Below are 20,264 nucleotides of genomic sequence, written 5' to 3'. Positions count from 1 at the left end.
AAAAATAGGCGAAAAATGGTTTCACGCGCCTAATCTTTTCGTCCTTAAATAGATATAACATTCATATAATCTTCTTTCGGAATGTTTACTGAGCCTAATTACACCCATAATAAATCATTTAATAGCGATATAAGTATCGAAATCAATACGTGAAAACTCCGAACCGTAATATGGCGAAATCGAACGTTTATATTTGCTCTAAAGAAAATTATGTCAGAGCAATAAATATGAACCTTTAAGCTTCAACGCACGAAATTCCATATTAACATAAGTAAATATTTATATGAATGTTCACAAAGTTGAATCAACACTGATTCTGTTCTCAACACTGTGTGCTGGCTCCACAAAAGTCACGTGACTACCCTTAGCTCTTAAGCCTGATACACAATCCGATCTCGATTTCACTAGTTTCAATAATAAAAAAATGCACAATCAATCACGTCTCATATGCTTGTCCAGTCGTCCTGCCCGAGATAACAATTTCAGTTAACGATATACATACGCATGACGGAAGGTGTGGCTGCTAAGCTCAGTGACGGAGCTGCTACGCAACAATTGGATTGCTTCATTTAGCATACCCTCTGTCGTTATTCCGCGCAACAACTGACCCAAACTTTTGCAATTCCTACCGCGCCCGTTGAAATGCGGGCACGATCAAGCGCGCGCTTAGAAGCGAGAAACGCGAAGATCTAAAGCCGTAAAAGAGCAAGAGCAGTGGCATTAAATGAGCGAAGCTCGTAAAGAGGATCCGATCGAATGGTGATCGCGAGCCAATGGGATTTGGCATTGCTTTATTTGCGCGTTGGTGTGTCCGGAGAAATTGGATCGTTGAAGTGTTCGTGGTGGCGCTCTTGACACGTCGAACCTGAAACAAACAGTGAAATTGATAAGTCTGTTTTAAACGAAGTCAACTGAGAGCAATTTGTCCCAAGGTATCTGGATGTGCTCGGCTTGGGATTCGAAAGTTCCGGAGCGACTTACCGTCCCGTGGTATTCCATTAACAGACATTAACGAAGTTACGAAATTCAAATGGTCAAGCATGACCGATCGTGCATGACTCGACCGGTTGATCAAACAAAGGGGAGGCGACGGTTCGACTTCGAAGAATGTGGAACTGCCTTTCATTCGGCGGGATCATGCTCCGCGACAATTCGCGAGTTTGCTTTTCGCGAGCGAACTTTTTTTTCGGCGCCGTGAAACAACGTCCGCGGGAAGTTCCCGTCGAGCCGTAATATTAAAGTTCTTAATTTATGGCCGGTTTACAACGCAACACGGCCGCTTAAAAATATCGGTTCATCCCCGTCTTCTTCGCGGAACCTCATAATAACGTCGGGAACCTGCCGTTTGCATAAAACATGAGTCCTGGAACTCAAACAATTTCGCAGACTCTAAATATTGACCCCCCCCCCCCCCCCCGGCGGGAATCTAGCCGAACTGTACTCGGGGAAGGAGTTGATCGAAAAACGAGAAAAGACGAAAAAAAATGTAGCACGAGAGCTCGAGGATCGGCGAGTAGGTCAAAGAGTAAAGAAGACTTTGGCTCTGTGTTTTATCGGTATCAAGGTTCTCGTGATTCGCCACTCGAACCGAGGCAACAAAGTGAAAAAAAAATCTCGACGTAGCGGAAATCGAGCGAGTCGGATGCCTTTTTCGCGATACGAAAAGCGGGCGTCTATGCGCAGCCAGCGCAGCCAGCGCAGTCTCTCTGATCCCTCTGTATTTGTCTGCGGAGAAGATCCGCGGCTGCCAATGGAAAAAATCCTCCTCCGCCTCTTGACGATTTTCGAAAGCGTTCAAAGGTATCCGACCGCATCCGGCCCGGTTTTTTATCTCTGTCGTGTCAGGAATTTCGCTTTTCAAAAAATCTTCTTTCTCGCCGCGCCACGCTAACTTCATTCGCCCGGCGAGGTCAAAGTCGAGCTTAGAAGTCAAAGGGACGAGCTGCGGGTAATAGTATTCGATTAGACCGGGTGTCGATCGATTCGAGGAGACATTCCTTCAAGGTATCTTCTTCAGCTAGCCGGCGAAGATCCACCAACTTCCAGCATCTGCCGCCGGGAACTATGTTCGGCCAGCTGCGCGCTTTTCCGCGTTTAATGGCTGTCGTAAACCACTTTACAACGGCCTCGTTGGGATCCGATTCTCCTCCGTGGGAGCACGTCATCGCGCCGAGCTGTTTTTCCTTTTTTCTTTTTTTTTTTTTTTGTCAGACGACGACGTGCCACCGCCCTGTCGGGTAACGACGCCAATTATACCGTGCCGTCGATGAAAATATTGTTATCGGACCAAGTTCAAGTCTCCACGTCGCTTCGAACACATCCATACCGCGGCCGAGACTTTCTCGATTGTCAGCGAGCTAATGAGGGACATCAGGAACTTATAGACCATAATAGCGTACCCAGGAGTTCGACGGAACGTTGATGAAGCAGTAGAAATATATCGGTTACACGCGAACTTAACTTCTGGAGAAGCGATCTCGGAATATCGGAGACGAAACTCTGCGAACCTCTCGAGTCAACGGAGAAAATAGCTCGGCAGATATAGTCACGTTAAAAAGTGATTTATTTATAGAAAAGAATTTTTATATCTTTTGTGTGGACGCTCTGTTTCTCGTTTCTGATTATATTTATTTTTTAATTAACTTTCCTTCGAGACAGCGTTTTCGAAAACCATAAATTTTACCCTCTACTTTTCTGAGAACATTTACATGGGAATATTGTTTATGTACCATAAATAGCGTTAGGGTAGGGGACCCAATTTCTGTAGGGGCACCAATTACTGTGTCTGTATTCATTATACTTATTTTTAACGTAATGAATATTACAAAAGAGATATCAAATTTTTTTTTCATTATAATCTGGTAATATATCTCTTCTTTAATATTTAGTATGCTTTAAAAATAAGTATAATTAATATAGGCATATTGGGTCCCTTACCCTATACAACGCTTGACAATCGTGGAGACTCGGGCTCAAGATCAGCACTGAAATTTATACCACTGTTGATGAGTAGAAATTGATGAGTAGAACTGTACGCGTATGAAAGAATAATATGGTCGTCAGTTATGAAAAAATATTTATTACATATTTCCATTACTGTACGTTGTTTTGTAGAGTGGACGTTACAAACTTTACAATTACATGCAGTTACGAAAACGAACAAAAATAATAAAAACAGTAAGAATAATGGAGCAATTAATTTTTGGACAAAATATTTCAATCAAGACTCAATTTACCCCAGCGAAACGGTCGGTCTTTAATTAACAATTGTTTGAACTACGAAAAAATTTTCTTGTTCAAACATCTATCGTAATAAAAGTCGCGGAAAATTTAAACAAATTCTGTACTTTCAGTAGTGCAGTGAGCTGCTGCGGTTTATTATTTAAATAATGTTTGTACTAGAAACACGTTCTTAGTTAAAGTATCGATTTGTGGACAAAATAAAAAATTTTTTCGAGTTCTTTTTTATCGAAAATAAGGAAAGAGCAGTGTTTTAACGTTTTTCCACACAAAATTATAAGAGTTCAAAGATCGACGATTTTTCGGCCGTAATTTAGTCACTGGAGGCTGTGACACTGTCATTTTTAGCCCATTATCTGGATCAGCCGCAAGGATTATCGTATGAATATTACATCGACATTTCCAGGTTATTGAGTTCTCGAGTGACAAGACTAATGATCATGAAATAATCACCGGTGCACGTTGAATATCTCGAAGGTGGAAAATTCTCGGGTATTAACCCTTTACGCTCCAAGCGTGCCTCTCAGGCACCACCGATGTGCGACCGATTAATATAAATATTGTAATCAAAATTATATTACTTCTGAGATGAATAGAGATTGTTTTGAATCACTTTAATATTATTATTTACACGTCATTGTAGCATTTAAAACACTTAAAAACTTGCAAGTCGAAGTATGATGAAAATAAGTTGAAGTTGCCGGTATATTCACAATTAAAAGTCGGAGCGTCAACACTAAAACTACCAAACCAGTCAAGATACTTGTGGATGCTTTCTTCTTTCACGAATACTGAAACTATGAAAACGTTTTCACGAGAAGTTTTTTAATACATCTCTTCTTTGGAGTAAATGTTACCATAAAAATCGTATGAAACCTGAGCAAATCCAATGTTGCTGTTATTATAAAGGGATAAGTCTAAGTCACGTTGACGGCTCGGTAGTTCTAGTGTTAAGGGTTAAATGGAGACAGGATTCTTGAGCCTAGATATTTACGCGTCAGAGGCTGTGTCCTACGCGTCTTAATCCCCTTTCGGCGACCGATTGCGCTCGACACAATCGTTTTTCAAGCAGCAGCCGTCGGTGGGACGCATCGATTTGTCGCGGAGCGGAACACAGTGTTGGCCGGGGCACGGTTTGCCGAGCGCGAGAACAAATATCCGTGGTGGTTTCGAGCACTCGGAAGCCGATTCGTCGGAGGGCTGCCGCGGCGAAGGAGTCACCGAAAAGAACTCGCACTTGAATTATAGACCGACTACCGGCCAACATTTGGGGGCCGGCAGGCATTTGGCCTTGACTGTCACGCTATCTTACACTGTGCCTTTTTTCTAGACAGTTTACGTCTTAAATAAGTAAGTAGTCAATTAAAAATGCATACCACCGTGTTTGTTCATGTCTTTGCTACGTCTGTATGGAGCCTTTTTTTCGATACGAACACTAAATCTCTCGAAATTAAGAGAATCTGTCTACAATATACGTATATGAACTTGCAAGGGTCAAAATCTTGACAAATTGACGCCTTAATGTTGCAATGAGCAGTCTAAAACTGGTCAGTTGTGTTTCCTAAAAGTCCAATCTACGTCTGTATGGAGCCCAAATTGCGAATTTCTACCTCATCGTGGAGTAATTTGTAATATTCGGCGGAAAACTGGCTTTCTGAAGCAAGTATGACGTCACAAGATGGCTGCCGCAGAGAGATTCTCTTAATTCTCTCGAGAGATTTAGTGTTCGTATCGGAAAAAAGGCTCTGGACAGCCCCCTTAACACTAAACCTGCCGACACTTCTTGTATACCTGTCCCAATCGCGCGTGGTCAAAATCACCGGTTCTTGAAAAAAGTGATTGTTAATACATTAAACGTAGATAATAGTCAATTCGTTGCTGAACGAATTAGTAGACGAACAACTTCCATAAAATGATGATACAAAGTAGGAAAATACTCGCGAAACATACAACGACGCCATCCTTCGGCAACAGGCAAGACTATACAGGACGTCCAACGTGTATAAACACGCAGTAGACACATCATGTAATCGTCTAACCCAAGATCAGTCGTTCATGAGCCTATGTATCGCAAACACGTTGTATATAGCTGTATCACAGAATTAAACTTGTCTCAACAAGCTGTATCACAGAATTCAAGTTATTTCAACAAACTTTATTTTTATATAATTGCAATTATATAAAAAATACTGCGACGCTCTCTCCTCGATTTACAAAATTGTAATGTGCCGTCCACCTTCGTATGTATTTGTATATCCAAATGAAGTTTCTTGTCACGCTACAAATTTTTTTTTCTGTCAATCACGTTCTTCATTTACAAGATTGTTATTTCCATTTCGTAGGCCTCTTTACCTTTTCTAGAAATCACATAATGCCATTTTCAATATGTTATTTTTCCACGAAAATTTATTTAAAAATGAAGTTAGACATCCGGATTAAAATTGAAGATAGAGAATTAACCGTGTACCTCAAGGTACATTATACTATACACCTGTGGACTGTAATATAGCATTTCTCGATCAAAACGTTCCGTAAGCTTTGCACTCTAAAATCGAGCATTTCATACGCGAGAATCTGATATGGCCGTTCGGCGAGCTCGGTGATTCGGACTGCATGGCCGACGCGGGATTGACATAATTTTTCATTCATTATCTCTGGTAACTCGATTCCATCGAGCGGCAACGAGCACTCGGCGTCGTTTCGAGACGCGGCTGACGTGTCTGGGCGTCGAGGGCGCGAATTAAAACTGTTTTTCCGGGTTTCGTTTAGCAGACTCGGCGCAACGCCGCGACGCGGCGCGTCGCGACGCACGGGACGCGCGAATTAACCAGAACTTTGCCCGTAACAGCGTTACCGTTACCGGCCGACGAGAGGGCGAGAATCCTCCTCCGTGTAGCGCGTCGTTTATGTTCGCATTGAAGCCGCGGCCCCCAACCCCCGGGCCGGAAAGGGAGCGTCGCGACGCGTCGCGTCGTCGGGACCCGTTGATTAAAGCACGCGCTGATTCGCGGGAAAAGATTCGACGGACCGTGACGTTCGTTTTTGTTAGATGAACGGCGGATAATCGCCGACTACCTACGAAACAAATACACCCCCTCCCCTCCTCCTTCCCCCTCCCCGGAGTACATGCACTTACGGGCCAATTAGTAGTGAGGCAACTCTCGTCTCGTTTCAGCTCTTAGCTAAATTCGCGAGCTAACGACTCCTGTGCGTAAGCGCGATTTATGTTTGCGCGCACCAACGTTCGTTCGCGTTTCGGTGGAACCTCGATCGTTGCACGGAACGGGACCGGAAAAAAATCGAAAAATTCAAAAATCGAGGTTGCGCAACGAAAGACGTGACCCATCGTAGCGATTAGTCGATCCTCCTTTCTTTCAACAGAGTTTTAACGAATGTACCAGAAAGTACAGTGATTTCTCTATATATGTCGCCAAGGCCTCTACGATAAACGTCGCGGAATTATCCCCACCGCGGGGTATACCCCGAAGCGCGAGAGGCCTCGGACGCCGAGTGTAAACATAACATGGCACGTGTGTATGTCTCCTTGACGATATAAGACCCCTGTTGTTGACATATATCGAGAATTTACTGGAACTCTCTGATTTTTTGCACACTACTTCTGGATACATTGTACTTTCAAAAGCAATTGATTTTATTCGCCCAGCTTTGCTCGAATCGGAGAAATCCACATTTGTTTTACGTGGTTAAAAGTTGAAGGGCTGAAACTTTTGTACTTGCGCAGTATATGAGTTTTTAAGTTGATGCATGAAAATTTGTATTTGCGAAACAGTCCCGCTAACCAGTAATATATGATATTTAAAATGTACACGACAAACGTTGCTTAGTTTTTCCTCGAAAGCATTGTATATTGGAAATTCTACGGCACGGAACAATAACTCTGCATTCGTCCTAGATCATCAATCATCCGGGGATTGACGTAGTCGTGCTCTCATTTTCTAAAAGATGGTTTTGTATTGTTGGAATCGGGACACGAGAGGAATAAACTGTTCCCCGTGTTTTCTGATTACAACTTTTGTTTTGGTGATCGACTCTAAGCAGTGTCGACGGTAATTAATTAATTTACATCTTTATAATTCAACTGAAACTAGCTAAAAAAGAGGAAAAGCATTTCTTAACAAAGACAGTAGCAGGTTCGTATGACCTATTTGTTGCTGGTTCTTTATATGTATTTTACTCCGGAGATATTGCGTTTAATAATTATCGTATCTATTTTAATAAAGATTTGATGAACACTTGTCATCGTGGCGTATAATTTTGTCTTTCATATAAATGAATATTGCAGCGTGTATTTTAAATGTACAATCAAATAATTGTTAACGATCAGGTTGTCACTGCTTTTGCATTACATTTCTTCGAATGTCTGGTCATTAAATTCGCTAACGGGAATATTTTTTTATATCGAATTACTAAAAGCCTCTAGTGACAACAATACAGTCCCTTTTGTATAAAGTTATTACACATTTTGTTGATCCGCTAAATATTTGTTAACCCTGAAAACAGTTCATAAACGGTGCGCTATATTATTCCGCGCGAAGTATTATGAATTATATACATGTATACCTGCTGTTCATTGTACTCCGTAATTTTAAACACATGTTCGCAGTAATGCCTGGGTTAACTGTATTGATTTTTCGCAGGTGCAGGATACGGAGAGAACAAAACGTCGTTTCGATTCTCCAAAAGACACATACCAGGTAAGACATGGTCAATCCTCCTAATTGTTATTAATCGTTTCTTGGCAGGTGTAGGATAAACGTTAATAATATGGAACACCTGACTTCGAAAGCTTTCCAAATATACTATAGAAGAGTTTTGTGTTGTTTGAATGAAACCTACGTTTATAAAAGTGAAACTTACGTGTTCGAAGTGAACTATTTATTGTAGTTATCACAACAAAGTAATTGTTCTTCAAATAATCGTTGTCGTCATCATCTGCATAAACATCTTACCCATTTCAGTATAATAACTAACTAGTTTTTATTAGAGGTGGGCGGTACCCAAGCCTCCGTTCGGCTTTTGATGACTCGGGTCGGGCCGGGTCGGGCCGGGACCCGAAAATTCGTGATATACGGTTATCTGGAAATTCTCGTGTCATAATATAATTATGATATTATATTGTTACATAAAATATTATAATTTTCGGGTTCCCGACCCAACCCGACCCGACCCGATTTCGACTTCGGGTACCAAAATTTTCCTAACATTTTATTTTATTCCGGGCAATTTTCGGGTACCCGCTCACCCCTAGTTTTTATGTTAAATGCTCGAGCATGTTCCGTATTTCTCCCACACACACGTATACACCCACGCACACACAGATAAAAAATTATGAATTTTAAAGAAAGAAATTTGGACAGTAAACTATGTTTAAACAGTCCGAAACAAAGATATTTAGTGATGAACCGTACAGAAATGTTAGTCTTCTTAACTTGCCTTTTATACAATATTCAACTATACTTGAATTCGCATTACGGAGACTTTCACACACTATGGAAAATAAAAGTTTCTCTTTCAATTGTCAGTACGACTATTGCGTCCGGGAAACTGACATGCACGGTCGCCTAGTTAGAGTTTGCTACTTCTTTGTCGAGAATTTACGACGTTGTATATTGCCCTACACATTTACATGAAACGTCACGATTTCTAGTACGTGGAAACAAATTCATAAAATATTACCGCTTTTATGGATTAGAAGACCGATTGAATCACGGGAACGGAGATACGAATATCTTCATACCGGTCCTCGGATTGAACTATCCGTGCAGCTCACAGACTCCTTCCCTCCAAAACTAATATTTGAAAATGGCCTGTACCTCGAGGAAGGGAAGTATAGTGATAGCATACATAGATGTAGTGTGGGCTTGCAGGATACACAGAGAACCTACATTCGCTGATGGCTAAGAGTATCATATCGGGATTTATAATATAGTAGAACTGTTCGAGTCAGTAATCATACGAAGTATGCTCGAAATTGCTATACGAATTTCACTAAAATTACTTTCCCTAGTTAAAACAATAATTTTATCAAAATCATTTCTATTTCGACTCGGTGTACGAGTTCCAATTTACCTTTCACAGAAGTTCTGCACTGATTTTTATGCATCTATAGCTTCTGAAAATTTCCAAAAAATGCCAGAGTACAAAATTCGACAGAATTTAGTACGATTTTTATTTCCTGCAGATCTACAAAGTTTACTACCACTGAGAACAAGATTTCATTCGATTCCGCTCTCTTAAAATTTCACTACAAAGATTGAAAATTGCATAAACGTCGTGTAGTTATTACACACCCTTGGAAATTAATTCCAATTTTTCTTTTAGAGCGAACGAAACAAATCATGTCAATTTGCAGCCTCGTTGAATCGGGAAAAACTTCGCCTGCTCGTTATTCGGTTAGACAGATACTGGTTAAAAGTTTTAGGTAGTTTTAGGTTTGTTTCTGTCGGTGTGCAGCGGTCGGTGTAACGCTGAGCGTGTTTTAATTTCGTGGTTTACAAGGTTGCGCTACTTACAGAACTACGTCCGCTCTTCGTGTCCTATTGTGTTCATGTTGGCCGTAGCATCTGACAAAGTTGGGCGAGCAGATTAGCTCTGATAGATCGGGGCGAGGTTCTTAATCCGTGAAGCTTATAATGGATATCCCATGGTCGCAGTCCTATATGCAATCAATGCTGATAATTACCGATGATAATCGAATACGTGAAAACCAGAGTTTTCTTCGTCGAACAGTACCACCGGCCGAAGGAAAACAATACGCGTTCGAACGAACGGCGAGCAACCGGCGAAACTGCATTGATCCATCGATCGCGAAGAATAAAATTCATCCGTCGATGGCAATAATCCGCGCACACAGGCGCGCAGCAACGCGCGTGGCAATACAATAACAGCGAATACTCATAGTCCGCGGATGAACGGGGAATTACAGGGCGATTCGCGCGAGTTACACGATGTACGCGCGATTGAAAAATTAATGCCGGTTCGGAATTGAATTTTCACGCCGCGCAAACGATCGATCGTTTCCACGACCGGGAAATGCGAACGGGTAATTGCCCCGGATCTTGTTCCAGCGGAAACGAAATATTCGGAAGGATATCGCAAGATGGCCGAATGTTCGGACGCGCCGGGAACAATTGTCCACGGTGTCCATGTCAGACGGTCGCACGTGACCATGAAATGTGTACCATTAAACGTATCGCGTATTACGACGTTAAAACGCGGCGAAACATTAAGCGTTTACGAACCGCGAACGATGCCGTTAATACGCCGGAGTAACTAGAAGTTTCCCCGAACTCGAAATTAACTCGAACCAAATAGAAACTTAGGGTGTGTGCCATTCACTCGTTGTTAAATAACAAGCAGACGAGACACGGCCTCCCTTTACTCCAGTTTCGTCTAGCATCACTCCCAGGGATATTAACCCTTTGCACTCGGAGCCATCGAGTCTAGACTCATAATGTCCCCTTCGAGGGGACATCCGAGTGCAAAGGGTTAATTCTTAAATTTTTCTTCCCTCATAGAATATTCTCGTTTTATTCATACGAAACTGATCCGATCTCCACGTATAATATTTAAATGTTTAGCATTCTATGGAATACAGATTTTGTAATGTAACAAATATTCTGTAATGTTTTTTTAAATTTCTTTGAAGTAATGCCACAACAATTTTTAGTGGCGCTTCAGAGTCGCCACTCGAGTGCAAACGGTTAAAGTGCATCTGTATTCTAGGCGCGTTATCTTTTACATCTGTGCTTTCATCAGAAGATTGGAGGGAATGTTTCATACGTGTGAATAGAACGGAAGTTTTCCCAGAAAAGCTTCAATTTGCAATGAAAATAAAAAAAGCATATCTTTCTGCTAGAAGTCCCTTTAAATTTAAAATAAAATAGACACCTCGTTGAACTTCTCAAATTGTATTTTTCGTTGATAACTCCTCGACGAAACCGCGGAGAAAATAAATAAAATAAAATAAAATAAATGTACATTCTCCGTTGAGTAACACGCATTTTTGTCGAATTTAAAATATTACGAAAATCGATTTTTCCGTCGCCGTCAAGTCGTTCCGTCCCTTTGTGAAGATTAATGTAAATATTTACTTATGTTAATATGGAATATCGGAAGCTTAAAGATTGATATTTATTGCTCTCGCATAATTTTCTTTAGATTTCGCCGTATTACTGTTCGGAGTCTTCACGTATTGATTTCGATACTTATATCGCTATGAAATGAATTATTATCGGTACAATTAGGCTCAGTAAACATTCCGGAAGAATACATGATCGTTATATCTATTTCCTAACATGACTTTTTTCCACTTTTTTCCACCTAAAATGGTCATTCTGCTGTGTTTGCGACGAGCTCGAAATTTTTGCAGCGAGCTGGCTGTCGACACGATGCGACTCGATGAATCGAACGGCACGGCGGTCGATCAGAAATCAATCAAAGAGGGGAGGCGCGCGTCACGTTGAACGACAACGGGGGATAGAGTTAGGGCTGGTGACGCGGTTACAATTATGTCGATCCGATGGTAATTCATTGAAACTAGCCGGCTGCCGCGGCACGTTTACGAGAGTGTCAAATATCGAGAACATGGTCAAAGACAGGCGGTTGTCATGAATGGTGTGGTAATGACGATAATTCATCGGGTTCTACGTCACGCCGTTGGAAAGCTCGAATATTGAGAGGGTGCCAGTGCGAGTCCATCGCGCGCCGAGACAAAGCGCAGCGGGGCAGGAAGGAAGGAAGGATGAGGAATGGACAGTGGCTGTGAGACGATGAGAAGGATGGTATGGAAGGAGAGGAGAGATGATGAAGAGAGAGAGAGAGAGAGAGAAAAACACAAAGGTGAATGGCGCCATCGCGTCGGTCCAGCGTAACGAAATATCCAGGTCCCGAGGGCGAAATAAAAGCAAGATCGTTTCCTGGATGGGGTACGATCGACGAGGGGAGGGGGGGGGGGAGGGGAGGGGAGGGGAAGTAACGTGGACGGAAAAGCGGTATTTGGAAATCGATACTTCCGATGTCGTTTCGAGAGCGATGCCTTCGAGCCAACTTATTTCCTCCGTCCGGTGCGTCCGCGAGAAATTCTCACCTATCCGGCCCTCTCATTATTGGCTATCTGCCGATAATGGGACCGACGTCCGACACCAGCTTACCCGAAAACTCGTTCGAGCGTCGATCCTTTGTTTTCCCAATCGCCGGCCAGGCTAGACCGTTTGCATCGCGCAGGAATCCCTCCGGGACCTCTAAGACGCGTCTTCGTCCTTTGTCGCTTCCTCCGTCGCTTCGTTATTTCTCCCGACAGGTGTTATTGGTTTCTCTCGGTGCGTTTGAAACACGTCGTAAAGGGAGAAGCAAATTGCTCTGACTGCGCCCGGGCCCGGGATGGGGGACGAGGCGTGCTTCAAAATCTGTGTTTGTGTGTGTGTGTGTGTGTGCCTTCGGGTACCGCGTTTCACGTTGGAACGAGGCACGGTCCTCAGCACCGAGTCCCGGGAAACGAGGCAAGATAATATGGAGGTTGTCTCTATGACGGGGAGAGATTCTCTCCGTTGCATATTTTATCCCGGAGTCTTTACGGTATTTTACAACGCTCCCGCTGAAAGTAAATTTCAAATGTCGCTGTTGTTAGGTCGTTGTGTGCGAAGCGACCGATTTCGGAATGCAAATGTTGCGAAGTGTTTTAGTCAAGAAATACCATCGTGATCTACAGGTATATTGCACCGGGTGTCAGGGTAGCAAGGAACGCACTGTTGGTCGGTGGTAATAAAGCCCAACAATATCAATGACAATTTAACGAGGAAGGATCAGAGAATTTTTACGAGATTAAAATTAATTTCAGACTCATTTTTCAGAAGACTCATTTTGTTGACAGAATATGACGATTAAAGTGATGCCTACTTTAATAAGTTTTATGTAGAGAAAATTATGTTTGTGTGAGTTAGTGTTATGAATTGGGCATTTCATATGCAACGACCTAATAATATTTTGTTACGGTTGTTTGGTAACGATTCATGTCTGTTTCGATATCTTTCATGGGGTCTATAAATTGGTTGTTTAGGCACACCGACGGCAAATTAACAATCGCGGAAAACGGCGGAAGATTATGATTAATTGTAAGTCAGTATGCATGAACTATTGAAAAGGACTAAAACTGCAGCATACGTCAAATATATGTTCCAAGTGATATGTGCATAATAGGGTACATGATATTCCAGCGACATGAATAAGGAATGGTCAGACACTTCGCAGGATGTGAACTTTAACAAATTTTCATAGTTAATGCAACTATATTTACCATTAGAACTCGTAAGAATAGAATTCGTAGTATCGATCCTCTTTTCTTTCAACAGAGTTTCAACGAATGTACCAAAAAATACAGTGATTTCTCTATATATGTCGCCGAGGCCTCCACGATAAACGTCGCGGAATTACCCCGAAGCGCGAGAGGCCTCGGACGCCGAGGAGTGTAAACATAACACGGCACGGGTCTCCTGGACGATACAAGACGCTGGCAAGACCCGTGTTGTTGACATATATCGAGAATTTACTGGAACTCTGATTTTTTTCATGCTACTTCTGGATAAATTGTACTTTAAGTAGCAATTGTTTAATCTTTCTTCGTCGAAATCAGAAAAATTGAGCAGAAAGGTCCGAGTTGAGTCAACATCGTTCCAGCCCCACAGACTTCCGGTTCGATTGATTTTCTGTTCGTCAAGGAACTCCATTACGTTTCGATTTCCGCTTCTGTACACTTGTCGCGATGCTCGGCCAGGGATCTTGTTCCTCGCGATCTGGAAAACCGCGCGCGGTTCGGTATCGCGATTCGATTTTGTGCCGGTTCGATGCGATCGATACCGGCGCGGCGCGTACCTTAACGATACACAACGCTCCGATTTATTCAGTGTTTGCGCGACGCGCGTATGTCGGTTGATAACATTGTCGGTGAATATCTAATTCGGGCGGAGCGTTTCTATCGCGTCGCGACGTCACTCGATGCACGAACATCGGGCTGGAACGCTGGAACGGAGCATTTCGAACGTCAGATCCGCGATAAGAATTGCATGTATGGAAATAATCGTGTAGGCGTGAATCTTGGTTGAACGGTATCGATACACCCCACCCATCGCGCGCACACTCTCGCGCGCACGGGGTTATGATCGTGAACGATCGAATGGAAATTCGTTGCGCGAGCGTTTCGTTTCGAAGCTCTCTCGAGCTGATTTAATGAGCGAACGAAAGCTTGGGGGATCGAAAGGCGGATTTTCGGTCGCGTTTACCACTCCACTCGATATGGAGGAGGATCCGCGTGATCGACGTTGATCGACGTTTTCTCCTCCTCTCTCCTGGGCGCTTGGAACGTGACGCAATTTTTTCCCCAGTTGTTTTTTTTTTTCTCTTCTGTTCTTTCCTTTTTCTCTTTTCCTTTCGAACGCTCGCCGGAAAATTTCCTGCGGGCGAAAAGTAGAACGCTCTTCTCGAGTTATAGCGAGCGCGATAATCGCGAGGAACGACGACCGACCCCGTAGAACAATCGCGGTGACCCGGTGTTCGAAACCCTGCTAGCCGGGTTATAACGGAATAATCAGACGGACCTGACGGGTTAATCCGGCGGATAATGAGGACAAAAGTTAAGAGAGTCTTTCCGTGTCCGTTCCGCGGGATGTTAGCGGAATAATTCAGCGTGGCGGCTGTCTGGCTTCCATTGGACGCGCGGCAGTAACGAGACAATGGATTCTTACTTGATAACGGGGCCAGAGATCGGATTTCTTTCGAGTATCAATCCTCGCGTATGAACTTCTTGCGTCCCGGTTTTCCCGGTACGTCGTTACCGGAGATAACCGCCTAACGGAGTCTGAGGACCTTTTCATTGTTCCTCGTAAAATCCGAGCGGACCTGCAGTCCCATTTTACAGTCGGGGACGTAGTGTAATCCGTCCTGATAAAAATTTATCGACCGTCGGACGGCATTCCGTGAAAACGGATCGCAACCATGCTTGGATGGAAAACGCAGTCTCCGAAGCTCCCTTCCCCCCCCCCCCCTCTGTTTGCCCTGGCCCTGGGTCAGCGACCCCTTCGTCGAAACAAAGATTAACCTGGGTTTATGATGCACTCGTTACTCCGGGCGATTTTAGCGCTCGGAGTTACAGTACTGTGCGCGCCGCACAAGATGCCTCGTGAAAGGAATGCGGGCCTGATTGGTCAGAGTGGAAGGGCCACGCCTCTAGCTGCTCTATTGGCTGAAGCGGTCGCACACACTATACAACGCGTGACGTCGAAGCCTACTGGAGCGTCAACTGTGAGGATAAGCGGAGCGAGGGAGGGTCCCCTTTGACCTTGTCCCGCGAGACATCTTGTAAGGCACGAACAGTACTGTGCATGCTGCACAAGAAGTCTTGTGAAAGGAATGCGGGCCTAATTGGTCTGAGTGGAAGGGCCACGCCTCTAGTTGCTCAATTGGCTGAAGTGGTCGCACATACTGTACAACGCGTGACGTCGAAGCCTAAGCATTGGCCTACTGGAGCGTCAACGGTGGGAATGGGCGGAGCGATGGAGGGTCCCCTTTGACCTTGTGCTGTCCCGCGAGACTTCTTGCAGGAACAGTACAAGTGTTTTGCAGATTTCGTCGTCTTTCAGACGATAGACTCCTTTGCTAGGAGAGCTCCGAATTCTTCCGGAACTCCTGTGAATTTCTGAAAGAACAGGACGCGTTAATTATTAGTCCGATTTTAGAATGTAAATGTTACGAAGCGGGTTGATGAAGAAATACTATTACAATCTTCAAATTTAATTGCAGTTTAAGGTTCTATCTTCAGTTTTTATCCCTCTCGTAGTGGGGATAGGGGATAACTCCGCGACGTTTATCATGCAGGCCTTGTCGACATATATAGAGAAATCACTGTATTTTCCTGTTAAATTAATTTTATTTCAACGTCAATCAATGCGGTTCTCGTGCATTCTATTCGTATGAATTATTACATTGAGCCATGTTTAATCGAAATGCGGTGATTAAGCGAAACACTATTCGTCGATTCGGAAAAAAGTACAAAATGGCGATGCCTGTCTTACAAATGAAAAATGTGAGCGACCAAATGATTCAATTTCTACGATAATAAAGAGACTTGTAATTCATTGTTAGAGTATGTTGCTTACAATGGTGGTCACTTCGATCGACAAATTTATTTAAAAACAATTTGTGCTCGCTAAGCGTCACTGTTAAAATTCGGACATTTCACATGCAACGATCCATAAACAGAATATTCACAAAAAAGACAATGCAGGTACATCTTCGAGCATCCTGAAACGTGATCGTCAGTGGATCGTACAGATAGCAACTGAACTTCGAACAATCGTATAACAGAGCATCATCAGAGAGCTATGGAATTGGCATCGTTCCGCGCGCTTTAACACTGTTTAGGATTATACGTACATACATGAATTACGTATATCGTCGATCGCCCGGCATAAGCATAAAGGTTTGTGCCCGGTCGACCGTGTAGGACTCGTCGAATCGATCACTGTAATTAAAACCGGTGTCAGTCAGGCGACAGTCGGGTCTCGTTTGAAAACACCGAACGGTTTATCAAGTCGCGTTTCCGAATGCTTGCAAAAGGGGAAGTTCGTCGAGCAATTAGACGGCACCGCAGTGAAATATTTCAAGTTCCGCGGAAGACTCCGGCAACTCCCGATCGGACTCGACACAGTTCGGGTCCCGTGATTTATCCGCGTGGCTCACGAGACGAGGAGCAGCAACCGGCGAACAATTAACCCCGGAATGTTTTTCAATTGAAAGGAAATAATCCCGGGGCGACGCCGGTTTTATCCGCGCGAGCGTCACGCGGTCGGTTCTCACGGCCGGGACAGAGAGAGAGAGAGAGAGAGAGAGAGAGAGAGAGAGAGAGAGAAACGAGGAGACACATGGGATTTCTATTTAGATACAGAGACGCGTCGCGGCGGCTGGCAAGAAACCCTTTTCAGCATCGGCGTCGAGAACGCCCGCGAACCGGTTTACCACTTTTCATTAGAATTTTCGGCGGTGCTGCATATTCGAGGGGAGGGGTAGGGAAACAAAAAATCGTGACGCGAGACGAATGCGGTGACGTCGGATGGCAGGAGTTTGCGCGGTATCCTCGAAACCTGTACGATTCAGAGGCAACCGGCTGACTCTCCGAGGTAAACGTTATTTCTCGCAGAACGGACAATGGCGACATTTTCGTCCGGGGTTTAAAAAGGGTCGCGACGGTGGAAGAACGGCCGGGGCCCGGTCTCCCGTTTCCTGCTACTTTTTCCCCCATCCTAAGAGACCAACCAGCCGGCCATCTCTGAAACTACCCGGCGCCGGTGTATTCTTTGCGCGATTTTTATTCGTCGAGTAATTAAAAAATTCTGAATAAAGGCCGGCCGAGGGCGCGGTGGCTTGTTCTCTCGCAGTTTACTCCGAGTTATTTTATCGTCGGTCTCACGAAAGCCGCGGAAACATGGGGCGGAAAGAGAGAGAGAGAGAGAGAGAGAGAGAGGGAGAGAGACAAGGAGAGAGGATGGTAACGCGGAGAAGAGAGAGAGAGAGAGAGAGAGCGCATCGCGTTTCGCCGAGCACCGAGAATCGATACGCTGCGCCGCGGCGCGCCGCGACGCTCCTACGTCTATGTCCGCGATCTCTGGCCACCTCGTCTCTCGCCAAAAATACGCAGGGTTGTTGATCCACCGCAGACGGATGCGATGATCGCGGTATCTTTAGGCGAGAACGCGCGTCGCTTACAACGTTTCAGCTCGAAGATGCACCAGACGCGACGGACGAAGAAAAACCCCGGGCAAGATCTCACGGTTTTCAGGGGCCATCCGTCGAAATTACCGTTTCGCGTACGCCCGCGATAATTGGGGAAGTCTGCGTCGGCGGGATTTCGTTCTTTAAGTTCCACTTCTGCGCCCTGTCCCGGCTGCAGCGTTTCCCCGTGATCGGGAAATTGCTTGAAAGAGCGCTGACGAGCTTCTTCCGTTTCGAAGCATGTCAAATCGGCGCGCTGCACGCTGGTCTAAAGCGCGGGATTTAGTGACGTTTTGCCGAAAAATCAACTGTCTCGTATCGACTTACGTTGAATACTTATTGGTTTATCCATCAACCTTGAAAATGAAAAAGTTAATAAAATTTAATAAATACCGTTACCGTAATGAACGGTTGAAGTTGGAAGTTTTGAAGACAGCCTTTCGCATGGACAAAATTGCTTTTCTTCTTTGAGATGCCCCGACGATCCTTTTTAACACTAGATTTACGGGACCCGTCAAAATGACGGATTCTAATATTTTTAATTCATGAATATTGAGATTGCAAACATGGATCCATGAGGAATTATTTAACAAATTGATTTCTCTAGGTATATATCCTTTAAAAAATGGCTACAGATTTTTATAGATATATTCACGTTATTTTTATAAGGAAATGTAAAATAGTCATTTTTAGTACTCCGTAAACCTAGTGTTAATATTTTCCTTCCAATTTTTTTTTAAGTGAAAGCTTTATCTTGAAGCTGTAAATTACCATTGTCGATTAAAAATTACTGTTCATAATGTATCAAACATGTTACGCCAAATGCAAGGCAGAAAATTTTCGAAATTCTCAAGACTTCGCAAGGAATATCTTCTGTATCATATTAGATCATGGAATTTTACAAAATGGAGTATTTTCAGCATACTCTCTTCTACACAATCATGTAAGAATTACTTCCCATCTCGGCCCATATCACGAGTTATTATTGTTTAAAGTCGCCCGCGTCCGTGCGGCTATGCGCACAGGTCCTCGGACACCTCGGTATACTTTGTCCATTAGTTCAGTATATCTTCTAAGACAGTAGAGATCGTGGAATTTTACAAAATGGAATATGTTCAGCACACTTTCTTCTATATAATCGTACAAAAATTATTTCCGATATCGTCCAATATCACAAGTTATTATTGTTCTAAGCTATGCGCATAGGTTTTCGGGTTCTTCGTCGGGACTCTTTGATTACTAAAAAATGCTTTAGGCACTAAAGCTAATTTTATTTGAAGAGCGATTTTTCAAAAATTTAGAGAAATAATATATTTACTGAGCTGAATGTGTTTTTAAAAGTTGTTAAATTGGGAAATGTACTTGAAAACTAGTAAAGAAATCTATTAAATAAACAAAAAGTATGGTACATTATGCGCCATTAGAAAAGATTACTTGTTAATATTCTACACCCCAAATATCACTTCGAAATCTTTAATAGTTTAGAAGTTATACCAAAATGTCACTAAATTTCGCGTTTTACTGTGCGCTGCCGCCCATTGCCTGGAAACGTAGATTTGTACGGTAAATTTTAATTGCCGTTATTCGGGAACTTTTGTAACGCGCGGAAGCACGAAGAAGAGCCGGAGAATATACATACTGGGGTCCAGACTGTTCGGAAATTGTCTATCGATTTATGGGAGTTCTGTTAAGGTCAAGTTGTATCTCGATAAGATTATAATTGGAGTGCTGACCTCTATGCAAAATAAAGATTTTCTGCTTCTACTACAAGAAACAGGAACCACTTGGGAGTCTTTTTATTCCGTTAACGATTTCAGGCGATCGAAGTCAGTAATTTAAATTAATTTAAAAAAAAATTAAATTAATTTCTTTTTAATTGTAATTTAACCCTTAGCACTCGAATGTAAAACGCGACTAAAAATTTCTGTATCATTGTTCAAAATATTTTTTACATTATCAGACGTACGCTCAATTTATTTTTTCTTATAGTGCTGAAATATGAAGTTCTTTTACTTGTATTCATTTTTGTACTTAACACTAGAACTACCGGACCAGTCAGAATGACTTGTTCCTAATTTTTTCTTTTACAATTACTGAAATTGTAAAAATGTTTTTATCGGAAATTTTTTAATGAACCTTTTCATTGAAGCACATATTACAATTAAAGTTGTATGAAGTCTGAATGGGCACAGTCTTGTCACTGTTACAAAGCAATACACGTCAGTCGCATTTATTGCTCGGTA

At 43.1% G+C, this 20,264-nt stretch overlaps 1 protein-coding gene across 2 annotated transcripts in view; it reads left to right on the top strand.

Annotated features, from left to right (window-relative positions):
* Positions 1–20,264, top strand: part of LOC143352922 (irregular chiasm C-roughest protein) — a 304,492-nt gene that overhangs the window by 88,305 nt on the left and 195,923 nt on the right. For both annotated transcript variants that reach the window (XM_076785958.1, XM_076785957.1), the window contains exon 2: positions 7,899–7,955. In XM_076785958.1, coding sequence (XP_076642073.1) covers positions 7,899–7,955 — 57 coding nt within the window. The remainder of the gene's footprint in view (positions 1–7,898; positions 7,956–20,264) is intronic.

This window comes from Halictus rubicundus, chromosome 3 (genome assembly GCF_050948215.1).
Source record: "Halictus rubicundus isolate RS-2024b chromosome 3, iyHalRubi1_principal, whole genome shotgun sequence".
Taxonomy (NCBI): Eukaryota; Metazoa; Arthropoda; class Insecta; order Hymenoptera; family Halictidae; genus Halictus; species Halictus rubicundus.
Note: the sequence above shows the minus strand (reverse complement) of the source record. Positions and strands in the feature narration are given on the sequence as shown.